Genomic DNA, 21,868 nt, shown 5'->3' on the forward strand with positions numbered 1-21,868 from the left:
GTCTAGTCATACATATATAGGTCCGTGGGCGTGGCCATTATTTTGCGTAATGCACCGTACTGCACCCAAGGGTGTAACTGACCTCAAATAAGATAAAGTCATTATTTGAGTTGAACCCTTCCAGAAATGGTTATGTTCTTATTTTAGCAGTCTCATCATCACTATACAACAGCATAATCTTTCAGGTTTATTAAGTTGCATAGCCCGCTACTATCAACAAAGAACATCTCACGTGTAGATCTAACCTTTAGAATTTGGGTTTTCTTTTCTTGTTGATGATGATGATGATGATTTCTATTCGACAAGCTTCCAACATACAACAATATACAATAATACAGATCAGAAATAAGTCAGCTTGATCAGGATAACCCACGAAAGCTCGAGAGCTTATTTCCAGTGGGGTCCCTTACAGACATGTATAAAATTAATAACTTAAAATAGTAAGAATTATTTACAGACAGATAAGAAAAATAAAAGAATTACTTATTAAAGATAATAATAATAACAACATTAAACTGATGATAGAAATGATAATAAGTACAAGAAGAAAAGGAAGAAGGAGAAGAAGAAAAAGAGGCGGAGGAAGAAGAGGAAAATAATTTGTAGAGTTTCTATAACGTACGAAAACTAAAATGAAAAAGTATGAACCAGCAGAAGAATACAAATTTCAATCATATAACATGTCATTTACTTCTCTTATCTGACTGTCAAGTATTAGGTATTCCTTTATGGTATAGTATACATTGTCATTTCTTATTTACCCGGTTTTCCTTATAAATTAAATAGGATATAGGCTATTTGTGCACAATGATATGCCACCATCATCACTTCATCAGACATTAGAGGAATTAAAATCTCATTGCAATATTTTACCTTTCTCGTCAGCAGGCAGGCTACGTCTAGAAGACCGACATCGTCTCGAGGGCCACTATCCACTTTTCAGACGGCATCGCTTTCATACTCTTCTTGTCCGTGCATATTCATTTCTTATCTTATTCTTTCCTTGTCTTTACATATCTGTCTTTTTTTTCTCCCTTCATATCCGTTTTAATATTTATACATTTTACTCCATGTTTAATTTTGTTAACTTAAACTTTTGATTTTTATCTTTTGTTGGTCTCATGTTTGTCTATGATCCAGAGTATGTTGAAATATTTGAATGTGGGGGTAATCAGGGGTACCGGGTGGTGTCAGTTTTGTTTTAAGGGGGCATATACTAGTCTAGAACATCTCTGGCAAGCAAAAAAAAAAAAAAAGACTCCAGAAAAAGACAAATAATAGTATTGACAGTCATACCATATGATAAGGATTTTGTTTGAATTACTTGTGATTCAGACCTGTATAATTATGTTTTTAAAAGTTATTATTTTTCTTTGTTTTTTTGTTGTTGGTTTAGTGAAAATAAAAGAAGAATCCGTATTTTCTTTCTTTTTTCTCCTGATATGTTATAACATTATTAATCACATTATGTGGCTATTCTGATAAGCACCCGCCCCTGTATACTTTGAAATCTATTTTAATGATCTGCATCTTTATCGTTATCTGCCCTGCATGGACCATCAATCATTGGTTGCTTAATTAACAAGCATTTATGCTTTCTTATCAGTCAGGTAAATTAACCACCACTAATTACTACCTTAATCATGTGTAGTTTGATAACTTTGAAACATCTAGTCCATCAGTAATCATCACTATCATCATCTAGCGGTGTTTCACAAAGATCCTAAGTTGAACTTATCTCTAAGTTGGACTTAACAATTATGGAAAGCTGTTAGCATCTATGAAAATATTTTGTAAAAGTTATTTTAAAAGGCATAAAATGTTGATTCAAATCATTCATATTTTCTATTATCACAGAGATTTCATGTTCTTGATTTGGAATTTATAAAAAGTCTAAAATATTTGAATTTTTGCTTTTGAACATATTTCATTATAAGGCTACTTGGCTCTCCATAGTTTTTAAGTCCATCTTAGAGATAAGTTCAACTTAGGATCTTTGTGAAACACCCTCTGGACTTTTCTAATTACTATGTTCGCCTTTTCTATAATGTCTCTGTTCCTATTTGAGGTACATAAAGTGATTTATCAACAAACAGAATAAATTATAATATTGCCCCACTTGAAGTAGGACCTATTTAGGGGCATCGGAACCCCTCTGCCCCCTCCCATTATTATGACAGCCAAGTAACTAAGTATGTTGATCGACTTTATTAGAAATAAAGTGTGGAAGTAACGGTACGCCTACATGGAAATCTATTTATTTATTTATTTTTTCTTTAGAAACGGCAGGCCGGAGAAATGCAAATTGAGAAAGGGTGAAAAGAAGAGGTAGGTTAAAAAATTCAAGATTCAAGATTATTTTATTGGTCCATGCATACAAACATTATAAAAAAATGTTGCTTCCAGTGGCTTTTTTGACAGTTAATATACAAATGATAGAAAATACAATACCTCATTTAACAATAGAAAACGAAATATGGATAATTATTTATAATGTGCATGTGCGCCTCAATTTCATATTGCCTACAATTAATGTTATCCCCGTTATGTTACATGCAAAGTCCCGTTTCAATTAACAACCTTGGATAGCCCTATATATCGGTCATTTTTGTTTTTCATACTACTATCATTTTAATTGGTATTTTCCCCTCACTCCATGATCGGGTATTGTCACGATCTGATATGGGCCTGCGTGACTTCATTTCTCTCTCTCCCTGCCTCATCCTCTCTGTTTTTTCTTCTCTCCCCTCCTTCCCCATCTCTCTCTTGTTATCACTCACTCACCCTTTCTTTTCTTCTTTCTGTTTCACGCCCCCCCCCCCCCATCTCTCTTTCTTTCCTCCTTGTTCCCCTCCCTATCTCCACCCAGGTGTTAAATGGGTACCCGGTGGGATGCGACCGTCATTGTTGGTCAAACAGTTTTTGAGCGTCAAGTAACGCCTGGCTGGAATGCTCCCCAGGGAGTGGAAATTGTGCACACAGTGTGTGCGGGCAAGCAATGAATTCAATGACCGGGGTAATAGTATATCTGTAAAGCGCTTAGAGACATTAAATATTAAGCGCTATATAAGCGGAATATTATTATTATTATTATTATCACTCTTCGATGCCTTTTCGTTTCGTCATTCACCCTCTCTCTCTCTCTCTCTCTCTCTCTCACACACACACACACACACACGCACACACGCACACACTTCTCCCTTCCATACCTTACTCCCCTCTTTTTGTCATGATCATGAGCAAATCTGTACATTTTCTGGAGGGGGAGGGGTGGGGATCCATTTATTTAAACATCGTGTCATATCAGAAAGGGGCAGACTTTAAAGTTGACGGCAACTATGAAAAATACATTTCGGGCAATGCCCCTTCCGGCTCTATTTACACACCTTGACCTTCGAACATGAACAGAGGAAAAGGAGAAGATAAAAACAAAGGGCATTTTCAGGCTAAAACACACAGATCGAAAGTTTCAGCCCCCCCCCCCCCCCCCAACTAAAGTTCTAGGCACGCCCTTGCATTTGCCTACACTGTAAAAGATTAATTGAATCTTTGCAAGGTTATTCTTGTGCTTATTATCACGAAGACGATAAGTCCTTGCTTTTATAATTACCACTATATAGTAAAAGGGACGTTACCTTTCATATTTGACATTACATAGAAAGGTGATTTAACGATGTGTCGTAATCTCAGATAGCCTTATTTCGCATTTTATTCTTCATTCCAGTTAATATTCAGGTTAATTATGGCAATATTCTCTTTTTTTTTAATAGCTATAGGATGAATATACCTTCAGCATGCAGAGCCCTTACGTCACATTACCCAGACCGTGGATTTTCTTTTGTCCATCAAGTGAACTTCACTAAATTCCTAAAGTTCTTTATGTATACCTTTAAAAAGAAATCAACAGTGAATCTTTAAAAATAGAGAAAAGAAATATATTGACGGGATAATCCATTAAAGCTGATAATAAACTTCTAATTAATCCCTTCAAGTTTTCTTGTTTGTTTGTTTGTTTTTTGTTGTTGGTGTGGTTGTTCTGCATGTGTTTTTTTTGTTTTTTTTTTTGTTTAGCATGATTCATTCCTTTAGTTCAAATTCTGCCAAGTAGTTTGAGTGATAACAGTTTTAGTTCAAATTTATCTAAACGAGGATTTAAACATATACATGCATCATGTATGTGTCAAAATAATCCTTAGGAAAAATGAAAAATTTGAATGGTGTATCCGACCAAATATTGAGCATAAATAATCGCTTCAATTGTTCCTTTCAACCAAATAATAGGATTTTTAGACTAGATCCACTTTGACATATAAAAGTTGCATATACTGTCCAAAAATATGGACAATCTGTGTTTATATTATTATTGCTTGAACAGCACTTCATACATACATTAAAACATCAGCCACTACAAAGCACAAAGAAAACAGTAGATCGATTGATACATGGAACAAGGTAATATATTTTGTGTTACAAATTACAAATGAAATGGTCAAAACAGCGAAAAATATAAATTCCTCCTGCACATCACATAAATAAAATATTTCAGAAAAAAATTGAGTACTTATAACATCTGTACATCATAAAGGCATTTCTTGTGTGTATATACATGAAGAGCTAGCAAATGTTTGAACATTCACTGCATTAATTGCAACCATTTACAATAGATACCACAGATGTAATGAACTTTGTTCACTCTTAACATTTCATCGAAGAGAGTACACCATAAATGGTGATCGTCAAGAGCAATATGAAACAAATTTCATCTTCTCTTTGAAGCTTTCCAATCAGCTTTCCTTTCAAATTGAAAGATTATTTTATAATCTGCTTGAATCTTGTTTCGATAAAAGTACTTCTACACAAGACTAGACCTAACAATCTTACTGCTATTCTGCATAAATCTCTACAAAAAAATGAAACTTAATCATAACGAAATTACGGCTCAGTACCGTACTATCTATCTATCTATCTTTTTCAGACAGCTCTATAATGACTTCATTAGGGCAGCCAGGCATTATCTTACAAAACCGCCATACATCTAAGTTCACTAAAATCCTTTTGAAAAACAAGTCTATTTATTGCATGCGTTTTGTAGGCATTTCGAAAAACTTGTACTTCAAATAGTTTCACAAGACAGTACCCTGCTTGGCAGCTTATTACATACATCATTCACATATTCATCCAAAGAGAAAAAGAAGGGCATAACTGTAGAAGTTAAAATCCTTCTTTTTATCTGAAGACGACCATACCGACAAAATTTTTTTAAGTGCCTTTCCATTTTCACACTGTTAGTATACCTGACATATTGAAAGACATTCTATACAATGATGAAACCTGTGAAAATGATGTTTCTTAAAAACTTGTACTGTACTTGAAATTCGTTCGCACAAACAGATTTGATCTTCTTTGTTCGTGTCCTTGAATTTGTCATAATATGAATCCATTTAAAAAACATTTACCTATTTATAGAAACATTTATAGAAACTATGAAATGGCAACTTAATGTTTGTTCTATCTTGTGTTCACACTCCTATACAGGTGACAACAACTCATGTCATCATCATGTCATCATCATGTCATCATCATGTCATCATCATGTCATCATCATGTCATCATCATGTCATCATCATGTCATCATCATGTCATCATCATGTCATCATCATGTCATCATCATGTCATTATTATGTAATAAGGCAACCGGCTGGGATTAGCACCTTGAATGTTATACCATCAAAGTTATTGCACTTTCATAAAGACATGAAAGATAGTTGATATAATAATTCATTGTGTATAAAGTAATGTATATTTTTATTTCATTATATCTCTAGTGTATAACATGAATTCTGATATATAAAATCTGTTATCAAACGTCTTACGCAGTTACCATACAACCATTTTCATAACCCAGTACTATTTCGACTTTTTTACAAATATTTTCTTACAGCATATATGACCATCTTATCAAGCTAAAAGATATATATATCTATAATATACATTTCATTATTCTATTCACAGCCAGATATAACATGTTAATACAGTGTATATCATTTATTACATTACACTACTACAAGTGGCATAGCGAGGGACCATGGGGGGGGGGGGCAGAGGGGTATGTGTCGCAAGTAGCTATGCCACTGACTTCTACACTATAAACAATCACCGATTTCATGTATGACATTAACAGTCTGAAAAGTCTACAGATGTACAGTCATCTTGAATCATATTCCAAACATACAAATACAGCCAAGCTGAGAGAGTTGAGAATATTTTCATCAAAAAAAACGTTAAGATGCAGGGAGGTTTCAACAAAGAGTGTAATTCAACAACAAAATATAGTTATTATATCTTGACAATATAATTAGTGTTAACAAATGTAAAAGCTAAACAAATTCTTTGAAAACAGAAAGTGACAAATGTATGTAATTAATTGCCTTTACTATCATTTCAGCAAATCTCTATTAAAATTAAAGCCCTTTCCACTCAAATAATTTAAGAGAAAGGCAAATCTAATTGCAAGAAGTTGATACTAAAACTTGTAAGGAAATTGTACATGTAACTACAAAAGATAAAATTAATTGCTTATAGTTAATACACAGTATTTCATCAATGTCATGGATTTTGTAAAAAAAAATCGTCTTTCATGGTGTATGAAAGACCCACTTTTCTTTCTCTTTTTAAAGCTTAAAACATTTTATACAATCTTATCTGTAAAATTGTAAGTTCTTGAGCAATCTTACCTGTGAGATATCTATTATTGAACAAATCAGCATGTAGCAACAAATTATTTTCGTCAGTTTAAAAATTCACTTTTTTATGGTAGAAAATATGACACCTTCAAATACAGAAGACAGTACATCTTGACTCTAATTGTACCAAGATGTATTGCTTATTTCAAGATCATACAAAGTGTAAATGATGCTTACTATTCAAATGCTTGTATGCCATGTTTTACAAAAGATTGTTTACAAAAGATTGTGTACAAAAGATTGTGTACAAAAGAAGCATACAAATTTAATGCCCTAGCTTTCCCACGATAAAAAAAATACCTTACTTCGATTGGGTCATCGCTTCTGGTTGGGTGGTCGGGTTAAACGACCTTTTGTGAAAAGAAGATCATGCGACCTTACAAAGTGTTGGGTAAAGTTGGACCAGACCATTTGTAGATGAGAGGGATTTATTTCACAAACATTATACACAAGATATTTCATGAATAAAGGGGCATGTTTTCATGCTGGGTTGGGTAACGCGGCCCAACGCGATGACCCGATGATTTGAAGCCCTACTTCATTTCTTGTCACAGAGACCTTTCTAAACTAATGATTTTACATTTCATTTCATTCTGCTTCCGATTTGATATGACTAATAGAAGTCTAACTCACAAGTAATAACCCTTGTACAAATATTAATAATAATAATAATAGAGTATATTTGTGTAGCGCATAATAAATCGTAAATATTGTTTTCTTCTTTATAAATTCTTTTTGCTAGAGTACGTTTCTTATTCGATTGTGCGACTCAAGCTATAAGCATTGATGTAAACTTAATAACACATACCGGTACAGAGTTCCTAATGATCATTTAATACACACTCTGTCTGCTATAGTCAGGTCAAGCTAATTGTATTGCTTCACTCTTCTCTGTACAACCCTCTGTTCAATGGTGCATTGATAATGGTATTATCATCAGACAGAGATGCATTCATTAACAGAACTCCTCTCGGCTAGACATGCCATTCTCCTCTCTAGGTATCATTATTTTCATGCGATTGCAGCCTAGGTGAACACTTTCGTCACTATTGACGTCACAAAAGTGGCTTGTTACCAAGGCAATGCCTTAATAAATAGCTTAGATTTCATTAGGTTTGGATTGTTGAAATCTACTTATGGCTATGAAGAAGCTTATATGCAGAATTATCAACAAAACAAAAAAAAGGATTATGTTGCATTATGTCCGCAAAGATAAATTTTAGGGAATAAAAGCAATGATCATTGAAAAACAATGAATATTTCAACTCTTCCCAAATTAAATCCAATCATAATTTGTTTTGGTTCGCCCTGAAAACGACTGCATGCCTGAGAAGATGATCTGAAGCTTTTTTGTTAAAGTATGACAGAATTAGCCAATCTTTTTTATAAAAATGCATGTACTGAAAATGAAAAAAGAGAATAACCAATTTCAGAGCATTTGCATAGTGAGGACAACCTTGAAAATGCATCAACAACTTCGATCTACACGTACGAGAGCTTCCACTTAAAAAGAATCAATCACATTACTGGTACAGACTAGCTTCCACGTTTCATTCAACAGTACCTCAACAATTGGTTTAGAAAACATAATTGCGTCCTTGCGAAAAAAATTGCTATGGAAATCAATGGATCTTCAACTGATTGTTCCGGAGGCAGCCATCGGGGTGTGGTTAGAAACCAAACAGATGGTTTCTTCAAATTTCAAACATGTACGCAAAATAGTTCAAGGCAACTGGGGGCATCAACAAAATTTGTTTGATAATCATAACAAGTTATCTATGACTGACATAAATATTAATTTGTTCTCACATCTGTTTCCACTTGATTTTATGGAAAATTTGTTATAACCATCAACAGCATTCCCCACTGTGAATAATTACATCAAATTCAGCATCTATTTCAAAAGACAAATGCAAAATATCATCAATTTTTTTCCAAATCCTACTCATTATCTGTACAGTTAATTAAGAGAAAGGCACTTGTAGAACATAATATGATTTTAGACCACATGGCACCAAACAAAAGAAAATAGGTACATATCAGGTGAAATTTATACACTATAAACATTTGTGAAAGGCCAAATTACCAGCATTTGCTAATGTACATTCTTACATACTTATTGTCTGCGAAGGGCCAAAAGGGCATTAATTCATATACAAACAAAGATTCATCATCCTTTTTGCTCTGAACAGGCGTTACATAGGAGAGGAGAAAAGGTGCAACAATTAAATGCCATCACTCATATAGTAAAAGCTGAAATACAGGATTCCAAAACTTCTCATCATATCATAACAAACTGTGATAGCTCAAAACACTAGTACATCTTTATAATATCGTACATGGTACAAAAGAAAAGAGAAAAATCTTAAACTTTGCCAAAATATACACAAAAGCTCTTGAAATACATGTATCCTTAGAAATTTCGCTTGGAATGTCAGAGTATGAAGACAACACACTAAAGATTCCCAGAGAAGAAAACCGAATGATACAGATAGAGGGCTACAGGCTTGCTACAAAGATCTATTATACTAAAAGCCATTTGTTAAGTCCGCATGATTTGCATTCATGTTCAGTGCTGCTAATATGAATATAGGTACCTGCCATTACCTCCTACAATGCAACTGTTAATAGACCTTGCCCATTTCTTACCCCTTTGAAAGCCGTAAATTACCCATAGGTGATCAACAAGCACTTTATCAATGAAATGAGATTCCAATAAGAATCTACAGTCACGCACGTCTTGTAATGGCATTCAAAAATAACAACCAGTACGCTATTCAAAATGAAGAGATGTTCAATGATGCTTTGAAGCAAAAATTTGGTGGTGTATGAAGCACGACCATGCAGAAAGGGAAAATGCATAACTGGTGAAAAGTTATATATATGTATTTTGAAAACAGAGGTAGAACTTATGTATTTTACAATGACAAGAAGATCATAAATACCTCTGCCACTTTGATAAGGCTTCATTTAAAAAAAAAATGTCATTCGATAATATCAAATTACACTTTCTAAATTCAGTGATATCACTAAGCTCCATCATGTTTCGGGTCAACTCGTTAAAGATTACATCAGGCCAATTTGATACATACATGTAGTACCATTTTGAGTACATTTCAGAATAATAGTACATGTTATAAGGATACAAGGTGATGCAAGAAAAAACAAGTAATGCCCAATGTGTTCATACATAACAAAAACAGCCTAGTGATCGTTCAACCGCTATCTTCATTTCAGGAAAGAAAAAGAAAGAAAGGGTACTCAAGGAAAATATACTTGACAGAAAATCCTATCTCTACTTCAAACATTAACCCATCACAAAAGACATTTACGATACATAAGACAACAACAAGAAAATCTTACCCAAACGAACACCTGTTTTTTAACCAATTGTTAAAATGAAACATGTATCTACAAGAATGCAATTGTTTACCCAACTTTGTACCAAAAACCATTCAAAGCCCAAAGGAAACCTCAGAATATCTAGAAGGGTAGGAATAAAATGAATTCACCAACAGAGCAACATTTAGAGTGAGAACCTAACTTGAGAGTGCAATTCTTATGTGAATATGAATTGGTTGTGAAATATTTTCTGATTTCTTTCCTTATACTCAAAGAATCTGATTCACCTTCTTCAAGAAATGTTTGTAAGTAATTTGTCACCAAAAAAAGCAATGGGTTTCATTATTTCTATGAAAACATTGTTAGAGTAATCAAATGAGAAACATAAACAAAAACAATAACAAACATGATAAAAACAACAGCAGATGCACATTTTATGTTAGGAAAGCAAGAATCACAGCAGTCACCTACATAGCACACATTTATCAGGTTAATTCTTGTATACCAAAGTCACCATAATTAGTAATTACCCACATCACCAGAAACCATCTTATACATCTTATTGTGACGATGATACATGTATATTATCTATGTGATCTATTTCATCTCATTGGTCAGCAATTTAGAGTTGTTCCACAAGTAATCTATTTCAGATTGTATTATTAACCAGCATGAGTCCTTCACTGTTGTTCAATTCAGCATCTTGTTGACTCTATCAAGTCACTATGTTGATCCGTACTCCTTCAGATCAACATATATATCTAGGTATTTCAGTTCCATTTTGTTCATCAGCTTCAGTCCTTAATGGTTGTTCAATTCAGCATATTGCTGACTCATCAATTCACCGAGTTGAATTGCTTGAGAATCTTTGATATGCCCACCAACCTCTCTATCCATTTCAGTTCATTTTGTTCATCAGCAAGGTCATATCATGTTGTTCAGCATCTTGACAACTCTTATCAATTCACTTTGTTGATCTTCATGAGTACTTCCTCGGCGTTCAAGACGCTATCTTTGAAGTTTTAGTCGTTGATCTTCCAAAGTACTTTAACGATGAACAGCACAGCATGAAGGGAACCCAGTTCCTCTTGTTGATCCGCATGAGACTTCTGCTGTTGTCCAATGCTAGTATCAAGTCATCTTGTCAGTATGAGCACTTTGAGATTGAAAACACGCGACTCATTCACGAATTTGATCTCCAGGAGCAGGCTGAAGGTGTACACCGGAGTACAATAGAATCTCAGGTCATCTTGTTGATCTGCATGAGCTCTTTGATCTTGTCATACTTCTGATGGAACTCCCCCAAAGATACCAATTTGCAGCTTGATATCTTGTTGTGCTTGAGATCATTCAAGAGAGCTGACCTCTCTAGTACAGTCATGTAACGCTGCATGATGTTGCAGTCCTGCAGAGCATGGCAAAAGTTTTCAAAGGTCTCTTCTGGGAACATCCCGTTCTGCAACAGCCGAGGTGGAACAAAAGGCACTGCCGACCGCAGAACACCTGGCAGGCTGATATTCTTGTAAACAATGATGAAAGCACTGATGAAAGGCTTTTTAGTAGAAGAATGCTCTACTGGTGTCTTTCGTATTATGCGAAAGGGACCACTGATAGTGTCTATAAAGTCCGGAGACTGAGCTGTTTCTGGTGCATGTTTCAGCAAAGGGGAGTTACTGCTTCTCAAAGGAGCAGCATTATTTGAAGGACCCTGAACCGCAACTGTTGGTAGTACTGGTGCAGTAGTAATGCTTACGCTTCGTCTCTTGTCCTTGTGAAGAAGAAGTATGTTCCCTGGTTGGAGAGCTTGTGGCCCACTGACAGGTGTCAACTGTTGAAAGGTCTGTCCTGGGACAAACACCAGTTTAGGAAGAAGAACAATAGGGGATTTTTGAAGATGCTTCTGAATATCTTGTGCATCTGGAACACCAGAGATAGTTGGTGATACTTGATCTGGAATAGTTTTGTCATATGTCACTTTCACCAGTTTGACCTTGTTATCATTATTTTCCTGTGCTTGGGCTTGCCAAATCGTTTGAGGATTAGCATGGTAGGTATTTCGTGCTGTAGGCCGTTTACTAGATGAAGCAATAGTCTGATCGTTCTTTACAGGGGTTATACTCAAAGAACCATCACTCATCATCCTTTGTAATTTGTCTTTTGGTGATGAGTCGGTACTGTTAAGGTTGAAGGTGGCAGGCTCACTGTATCGTCTTTCAACACAGGCATGTGACTGCCCATCTCTTGCACCCTCTCCCACATCAACCAAGTTTGGAATGTCTTTACCCATAAACTGTGGCCTTTGCGCACGTTGTGCTTGTGGTTGTTTGACAAACGCTGTTACAGCTCTTCTGTTGTTTTGGAGTTGATGAAAATTTATCCTTGGACCTCCTTGAGCACCAGTATACATGCTAGCTTTTAGATTTGGTTGACCAGAGGAGGGTACAGGGGATAGCTTTGGGGGCAAGCTTGCTTCTGAAGAAATTATCATCCCATCAGAGACATCCCCAACACATTTTTGTCCACCTTGTGCTTGTGAAATACCACTCTCTTTCGTTTTTAATGCCTTCTGAGCTGCCATTTGAGCTCCCTTTTGTGCAGCTAGTCTGGCTGCTTCATGTGCTGCTTTCTGGGCTGCATCCCTTGCTGCTTTCTCATACGTCTGCCGAGACGACCTGAAGGATTTGCGAACAGGAGAGTCTGCAGCGATAGATGTCTGTGGTGCACATGACATTGGGACAGGGACTGTTTCTTGTTCCATCTCATGTTCAGTTTCTCGAGAATCTGGTGAAGGCTTTGGGGACAAACAGCTTTCCACAATAACAAGCTTCTGTGAATCATCTATTTCATCATCTATTTCTTCATCTTCAGACAGCATATTCACTGGACTTAAACTCTCAAGAGGTACAGCTTCACTTGTTTGCTCATCTGGCTCTACCTCAATGAGATCAGGTGATCCACTAACTGATGGATTCTCTTCCTGTTTGCTTTCTGTAGTGGTAGATTCATCATTGCACTTCAGGGGTCGCTTTCCAATTTCTATCATCAGCTCTCGTTTAATTATCTTATCAAAGTGCTTGAAGATATCTCCTCCATGTTTGAAAGCATCTGATGATTGCTGCATAAGTTCACACAGAGCAGTCTCTAATGAATGGGACGAACTGCTGCTAGAAAGCATATTCTTAACTGACTCGTGCTCCAAGGAAAGTGGTAATCCAACCGGGCTATCCACTCTTGGTACATTTTCCAATGTTGTAACAGAGGATGGCTGGAAGTACTTCCCTGAATCTTCATCACTACTTTCAACACCCTCTGGCTTGGCTTTTGCTGCATCCTCTCCCTCTAATTTTGTCTTTGATTCAGACCATAATCGTTTCAGAGCTCGCATCATTATGGTACCGAAGTACCCTTGCATTTGATTTTCAGGACTCGGAATGACCATTTCATCGGCATCATTGGCTGCTTCATAAGTTCCCTTCTTTTTTTCTCCATCACATGTTTCTTCCCTCTTCATTTTACTGTCAATTTCTTCTTCATCTTCCTCAATTTCATCTACATTGGGTTTCTTTTCTATTGTGACTTCATTCTCATCTAGTTGTACTTCTTCCATTTCCTCGATCTCGATGGAAGTTTCCTGTTGGTCTTTTTTCAAGGACAAGTCCAAAGGACTTTCATCTACAACAACAATGGTTGTAGCAGGTTGACCTTTCACAGAGTTTCCTACCTTAGAAAGTATGTTCTCTTCAGGGACATACACTTTGCTTAGCCTGGACTCCTTGGAGTAATCGAGAGCTTGAGGATCACAGTGCAACATTTTGGGTTCTACAGGACAAACATCATCCACAGGCAAGCTCCTCTTTCGATTCATCAACCTTACAGGCCCTCTTGATACACTCCTCTTTTCTCCTTCATCACCTGATAGCTGTCTATTTCTATTTGAGGCTTCTGGTAATGCATTGCACAACACATCTACTCTGTTTGTTTGATCCTTTGCAGACAAGTCCATTCCTACATTTACTATGGAGTTGTCCGACTGTTTCCTTTCTACCACTTTCTCCTTCTGACTTTGGTGTGGAATACTCAGAGATGCCATATCATCACATGGAAATGATGCTGCTCTTTTCATATTCATCACACAAGCTTCTCTGTTTTCAGGCCAAGGTGGTGACTCAATACCACTGTCCCATGAATCTTTACGACCATTATCACTGTCCAAGCTTCCTATTGATGGCACTCTGTTGACATTCAATGGTACTTCCTGGAGCTCTTGGTGTGCCTTTATCATGACCGATTTGGGTTTGGAAGGTTTCAGATTACTTCCCAACACATCCCCGGGTGAGATGCCTAGAACAGCTTCCTTTGAAGCATTCAAATGTGCTCCTGGTACTGCACCATTCGATTCCTGATTTGCTAAACTCCGGACTTCAACAATTCTGGGCATTGATTCATTGTCACATGATGAACCAGCAATGATGTGGCTTGATGAATCTCTTATGTTCTCTGTGACACCCTTCTGAACGCTTTGAACAGCTGCTCTATGAAGCGATTTTTCCAGTACTTCCTTGAGTTGCATTTGCTCTTCCCTAATGGAAACTGCCATTTTTGACAATCTCCTGCTTTCTTTGCTGTCATTATCAGTACAGTTCATTTTGTTTTCATTCTCCAATATGCTGTTCCTCAAAACTTGCCCTGGAAGACTGTGCATATGTCCAGGCATCGAGGCCCTAATATCCATGGTCTGTTCCTGCTTCAACTGTCCGACATGCGATGTTACAGGCATTTGTGCAATGTTATCTCGCATCATACGTGCAGCAAACTCTGGGCGATACTGCAGGGGAAAATTTGGCTGTTTTTGTGGTTGGTGTTGCACTTCAGAATGTATTAAGTTGGCAGCTTGCAGTTGTGCAGGAAAATCCCTTTGTCTTCTCTGGCTCTGGAATACTTCTTGGTGCGTGTACTGTACTGGCTGATGTGGCATCATAACTCCCGGACCTCTGGGTTGGTACTGTTGAGGCCCACCAAATCTCTGGTCGAGATGAAAGTTCTGATAATTTCCTGGCCTACCAACAAAATTGTTAGCTGTCGGGACGCCCTCTTTGATGGCCTGTACAAGACGGGTTTGAGGAACGGTTTGAGGAACACGATGTTGCATGGGTCCATCAAGTCTCACCTGTGTCTCAGGGTGGGCATGAGGATAAGAGGCCATTTGGGGATGGGTTGGAGGGACAGCTGAGCCTAGAGGAACCCTGGCTTTTCTTGCTTGATACAACTCTTCCTGTTTTGGTAAGTACATTGGCTGTGCTTGCTGTACATATGTATGCGTTTCTTCAAAGAACTTCTTTCTAAAAACTGCATTATTGTTAGAGAGAAGTTTTCTTTGTGTATCTAATGTCTGTATTCGTTGTTTCTTTTCCTCTACCATTTGTTGTGTCATGTAGGCGTCCAGAAGCTCATCTTTTCTATTTTTCTCTTGGTAATGCGCAGCATGCAGCATACGCAGTTCCTGATGAAGAATCTCATGGTCACTTGTCCCTTGGGCAGCACTGAATTGATGCGTTATAGGAGGATACTGGACAGGTGCAGCAGGTTGCACAGCAGGATTAGTAGCTGCTCTTTGATGCACATCCATGGACAGTTCTTGAAACCCGTTGGCTGGGATTGTCGCTTGCAAGGTCTGGAAGACATGCTGCTGCTGCTTCTGATGCAGTTCCAGCTGCTGTTGCTGCTTCTGCTGCTGCTTCTGATGCAGTTCCAGCTGCTTCTGTTGCAGTTGCAGTTGCACAGCATGTTTTCCACTGCTCCCGTAAGGCACTGTTCTTTGTTGGTGGTACTGTTCTTGGTTGGATGGAATGACTCTTGGCGATACCAAACGTTGCTGTAAAGGCACTGGAGGTACAAATGCAGGTCTGAAGGCACTAGTTGCTGAGTGTGGTAGGTTGGGTAGATGACCTTGGGCGATGGCTAGACCCTGGGTTCGGACATCGTACATCTGATGGCCAACGTGTGACCTTGGGTAAGGCATCCTGTACGTCTGGTCAGTGGCCATGTCTTCCTGCTGCCACTTTCAATGAGAAGGGACTCAGTCACTGTTCACTTGAGCTACTTTCTTTCAAAGTTGTCACATAGCCAGGGACGTTGGTCATTGTGATGTCAGAGGTCATTCAATCTGTGAAGAAGAAAAAAAGACAAACTGTTTTAAAAATACTAATCAAAATATTTCTAAAAATAATTCAACACATTACTCATCAAATCTAATAAAATTCACTTGATTATATTACTATATGCTATAGCAGAGATGCCAACCTCTTGACTAAAAAAACAGACTGAGTATCATAAAATATCAGATTTTCACGAAAACTCGACACTACTACTAGCCCATTGGCCCTAGGCCAGTAAAATTTCAGAAAAAATGTTTTACTTGTAAGTAAATTTAAGTAAAATATTTGCCTTTTCATAAAAAGTTAATGAGAAAATTGTAAAGCAAAGTTTTTGTTGGAGTTGCAGAGTTTTACTTGTACATGTTTCTAGTATGCGATTCCACAGTTATTGTGGGTTTAAAAATATAAAAAAATGAATCATATTTTAAAGGTAAAGACCAGTATTGGAAATGCCCCAATTTCAAAAAATGAAATGGAAGCTCTTATTATCAATCATGTGAAAGAGTACAGTATGTTTTGACTAATACATGATGATAAATTTTGCCGGAAAACCGTCTACTTATTGATATATTTGGTAAATTAGTTTATCTATTTGTGCGTGAGAGATAAAGACATGTGTGCGTAGTCCCATATACATCTTTCTGTGTACAGTGCTTGTAACTTTACGAGGACTGGGCCAAACTTCTTATAATTTTAATGATTCCAGAACCTTGAAGTACACACCAATACTTATATGCTAGATGATCAACCTTTTCTGATCGATTCCACAACGTTTCTTTCACAATGCAATCGCATGACCATAACTGGTCTTTATCTTTAAGGGGTGATATCGTATTATTGTATTTCACACTTATTATTGTACTAAATATGATTTAATCGTACTGGTTGGCATCTCTGTATTAAGTATAGTCATACTAACAACTATAAAGTAACTGACTGCTCCCAATCTTCGAAGACATTTTTTTCCTTAATAATATCACAAGAGGTTTAAAGAGAAGGTTGAGTTCTGGGAAGAGGTGAAAAATAATTTGTGAATATTACTTATTCTTATTATGCAAGTATGGAAGAACATCAGTTAAGACATGTTCCCTGAAAAGCATGGCTCTTCAAATGCCTTCATATTCTAAATATGCATGTAACATCGTAAAAATCAGGGGGGGGGCGGCTTTTTACGCCACGTGTTCGTGTAGTCCCATATACATCTTTCTGTGCAAGTGTTTGTAATTTTACCAAGACTTGGCCAAATTCTTATATGCTAGATGATTAACCTTTTCTGGTCGGTTCCACACCGTTTCTTTAACAATGCAATCGCATGACCAGAACTCAACTTCATCTTTAATGCTCTGCCAAATAATTTCTTCAAAAAATCCCAACATATTTTCCCACTTATATAATTTGACACAAATTTAACTCCCTTCTCACTTTAAGCAGAGGACATCTTTTTTTAAACACATTACGGTATTAATTCAATGTCCTGTTTATAATGTCTACATGCAAACTCGGAAATGCACTTTTGTTAACACCTTAAAGGTACTATGTTCCATTTGCAGGCCAAAAAATGAAAAAGTTAAATTCCAACTGCATTTGAAAGATAATACTAATTTAGAACTTCCCTAAAAAAGTTGGGGCTTGAAAATGTCTTCAAGTGGGAAAATAACGACTATTAGTTGTCAAATCGACTTTAGGGTTATATAGCCCAAAAGTAATAGTCTTGATTTTCAGACAATTGTACCGAATGGTCATACGTTTTATGCTGCACAAAGATTCAATCAGTTTAATCTTGGCCATCACAAGAAGTGGGTTATTGATGTAGACAAATGCTCATGTACCCTTTACAACTCTTTTCATGTATGTTATTACCAAAGAAGAAAAAAGCCAGTCAGTCACTCAATAGTGTCTGACAGTGAAGTCTAGCAAGTAAACAGGTTTCCTTGCATAATTTGAATATGAGGACACTGCTAACGTTTAAATTTCACAGATAGGACATACATGACATATTCATAATTCCTGCAAAGTTCTACAGCATTTGAGGTTGGCTGCAAAAGGGACATACCTTTAAAAGGAAGATATAAAGAACAATTATAAGGACAAAACTATTATTTGTATGAAGTTCAGCATATTCTTTACGAGTTGTCTCAATCGAACAGAGGAAAACGGCATACAATACAGTAAATGAAATGAGAGCGGATACTTGTTGCAATTATTCTAGATTGTATTCAGAGTAAGTATCGAATCTTTATTAGTAGCCAAGACAACGGCAGGTGTAAAGGGTAAACACAGAAAACGAGATGAATAATATGTCACGTAGGAGATTTTAAAAAATGTGGTGGATTGCACTATATGAAGTTTTACAAGGCTAGTTGACTATTTTAATGGTATTGTCTTGTAAAAGCTTTTCCAGGAGAGAAGGATAGGAGGAGAGAACATTTTACCTCTCCCCTTAATAGAAAGCTTTGCAAATTGTGGTACAGAAGACACGTCCGGAACACAAAAGGCTTAATAGTATGTGAATAAAAGTTTTCATTTGACATAGAGTGTATGTGAATTTTGCTCCATATGTTAAAGGGGTTCCATGTCGCTATAATATATTCAAGATATGAGCTGTAAGTAGTGCTTCTTTAAAGAGATTGCAAGTTAGAAAATAGAAAATGACACGTTTGGAAATCAAGTCCAACTTGGTTTCCATGTGCAGAGTTTTCTGTTTTTCTTTATTTTCTTCATACTCTTTAATTGTTAACCACTAGAATGTTAGGTTAAAAAAAATTGTGGGGTTGATTTTATACATTTTAACTGTACTCATACTAATTTCTGATGTGATTGGTACACCTTAAAGCTAATCTTGAGCTCTGGTACAGGAATCGTATTTTGAGAGAAAATTGCTATGATTTATTCTGGATTGTTTATCCTGCAGTAGATTGGTTGTTTGAACCAGTGAAATAAAAATAAATGCACAAAAACTTACTGGGCATCATCTTCAACAAAAACCACAACTCCCATTTGCACATAGTGACATGGTGTCAGGCCTACTGTTTAAACTTTGATTTCCTTATCTTTCTATGCTCATTTCTTAGCCACCATACTTATTCTACCAAAATTCTTCAGCAAATGTCATTTGTTTGTGCAAGTTTTGTTTGATTCTGTGAGAATTTATTTTCTATATTTACCAGAACTCAAGTTTATCTTTAAAGGTTTTGTTTGTCTTTGGAGCACACTTAGTCATGCATTTAAAAGTTTATTTCTGTTTGTTTCCATATTGACATGAATATACTACCAGATGGTAGCTTCTATGTACTCTAAAAAAAATATGTATACCATTTGCTTAAGTATTGCCGAGTGGAAACAGATTGCTAAAATCATGAATGTGATGTCAATGTTCAATGTGTTTACAATACATGTATATAAAATACACATTGAAAACAACTACCATACGTTTTTAATACTCTGCATGTTTTCTATGACTCATAATAAGAGGATGCGAAGAGAACACTATTCCATCTCACGATTGATTTCCTACGTTTAGTTCTCATTGTAGGTCGATGCATTTCACCTTTCTGAAGCACATGCACCATCGGTTTACAATGTGTTTACAAAACAAGTGTATATTCTTTATATTCATCCTCATATTTGATGGACTATGCTTCATATACCCCATTCACAGTGGTTTTGAAATTTGTAGCGGCGTTGTAGCGGAGCGGCGACACCGCCATAACACCGCTACAAATGCATTCACAGTAGAAAAGTTATCCCGCTGCAGCAGCGGGATAAATATCATGTACCCATTCACGCTGCAGCGGGTGATTTTTATTACCTCCGTAACAAACACGTGTATGCATGGCTCATGACCCGCGAGTGACCCCGATATGAGTTGCTTTTTGTATCCTCGATCATATTACTTTTTAAAAAACTAGCATTTTTATTGCTTCCAGTCAGAATATTTTAATTTTTTGAAGTGTGAAATATTTTTATTTGGATAATTATAATATCTACATAATAATAAAATCAATTTGAATCCACTGGTTACTTTATTTCTATTTCACTTTATGTTCCCCATTGCCGGAGAAAAGAGGTCAGTGATAGGTAAGTAAACAAATCACACGCGTTTGTCGCGGTGTTATAGCGGAGAGCCTTCACACTGAGTAAACACCGCGACAGCAGCGGGACTGTCCCGCTGCTGTAGCTAGGCGACCCTAGCGATAGTTTGTCGCGGCGTTATCGCAAGGCGGTGTTATCCCGCGATAGTTTATAACGGGTCCGAGCCTTCACACTGAAGACAACACCGCCACAGCAGCGGGACAGTCCAGCTGCTGTCGCGGTGTTTGAGGCCACTGTGAATGGGGTAATAGTTAATCAGAATGTAGGACGACATGAACCTTATGCCATCATTCATTATCAGTATGAAAGATATTGATATGTTCATTGGTATTTAACTTGCTTAATCAAATGCTACAGTACATATATTGTTTAACAAGGAATTCAATCTTTGTAACTATGTTACATGGAAGACCACCAGTAGATTATAGTCAACGCACACGTACGCACTCGGATAGAATAGAGTGTGCACAGAACCCAACATGTGGCATAAAAATCTGTCCCGATTTTTATGATGTTTCATGCCATATTTATAATATCAAGGCATTTGAATAGCCATGCTTTTGACGGAACATTTTTTTTATCTGATGTTCTTCCACGCTTGCATAATACAACGATAATGCTCACAATATATTTTTCACCTCTTTCCAGAACTCAACCTTCTCTTTAAAACCATTTACCTACAGAATTCCAGGCAAAGTTTTTCTGAGGTTGGTTTACACAATAATCTTTTCTGATGAGTGGTAACCATACACTTCAAGTCCTATCCTAAGGACCTTAAAAATTGAAGCTCATTCATTCATCTGAAGATGATCTTATTTATTGCCAGTAAACAACCTGCATTCCATATTATGGACTCTTTCTGCCTGGTTGCTTCTCTACAAACAGTATATCATCTGCTGAAAACCAGACAGGCATTGAATAGTACCTTAAAGGTAAAGACCAGTTATGGTCATGCGATTGCATTGTGAAAGAAACGTGGAATCGATCAGAAACAGTTGATCATGTAGCATGTAAGTATTGGTGTGCACTGCAAGGTTCTGGAGTCATCAAAATCATAATAAATTTGACCGAGTCTTGGTAAAGTAACAAGCACTGTACACAGAAAGCTATATATGGGACAACACATATGGTTTCGGGGCTATAGTACTACCCTGATTTCCTTATCTTTCTATGCTCATTACTCAGCCAGTATACATTTTCTTCCAAAATTGTTTGGCACATGACATTTATCAGTAATCTTGAACATTCAGTGTAAGTTTTGTTAGATTCTGTGAAAATTCATTTTCTTTTTTTACCAGTACTCAAGTTTATCTTTAATGCAGATTTCACACTCATCTGGCTCTCAGCATGTGATCAAAGAAGCCAAAAGACATCTTTAAATAAATGTACATTGTGTCTAGTGTATTACACTTTTACACATACCATACCACATTTATGATAATAATCATTATTATAGCGGTGTCTTATAATATATAGCCCTTTAACCATTAACTGACCAAACCATATTACATTTCATTATCCCTGGTTCCTGGATTG

The 21,868-nt window shown here is 36.6% G+C and overlaps 1 protein-coding gene across 3 annotated transcripts in view; it reads right to left on the bottom strand.

Annotated features, from left to right (window-relative positions):
- Nucleotides 1-4,431: 4,431 nt before the first annotated feature.
- LOC757107 overlaps nucleotides 4,432-21,868 on the bottom strand; it is a 75,092-nt gene continuing 57,655 nt past the window's right edge. For all 3 annotated transcript variants that reach the window (XM_011685084.2, XM_030976918.1, XM_030976917.1), the window contains exon 4: nucleotides 4,432-16,248. In XM_011685084.2, coding sequence (XP_011683386.2) covers nucleotides 11,326-16,128 — 4,803 coding nt within the window. In that variant the 5' untranslated portion in view covers nucleotides 16,129-16,248 and the 3' untranslated portion in view covers nucleotides 4,432-11,325. The remainder of the gene's footprint in view (nucleotides 16,249-21,868) is intronic.

Source organism: Strongylocentrotus purpuratus, unplaced genomic scaffold (assembly GCF_000002235.5).
Source record: "Strongylocentrotus purpuratus isolate Spur 01 unplaced genomic scaffold, Spur_5.0 spur5_scaffold_9, whole genome shotgun sequence".
Classification (NCBI taxonomy): Eukaryota; Metazoa; Echinodermata; class Echinoidea; order Camarodonta; family Strongylocentrotidae; genus Strongylocentrotus; species Strongylocentrotus purpuratus.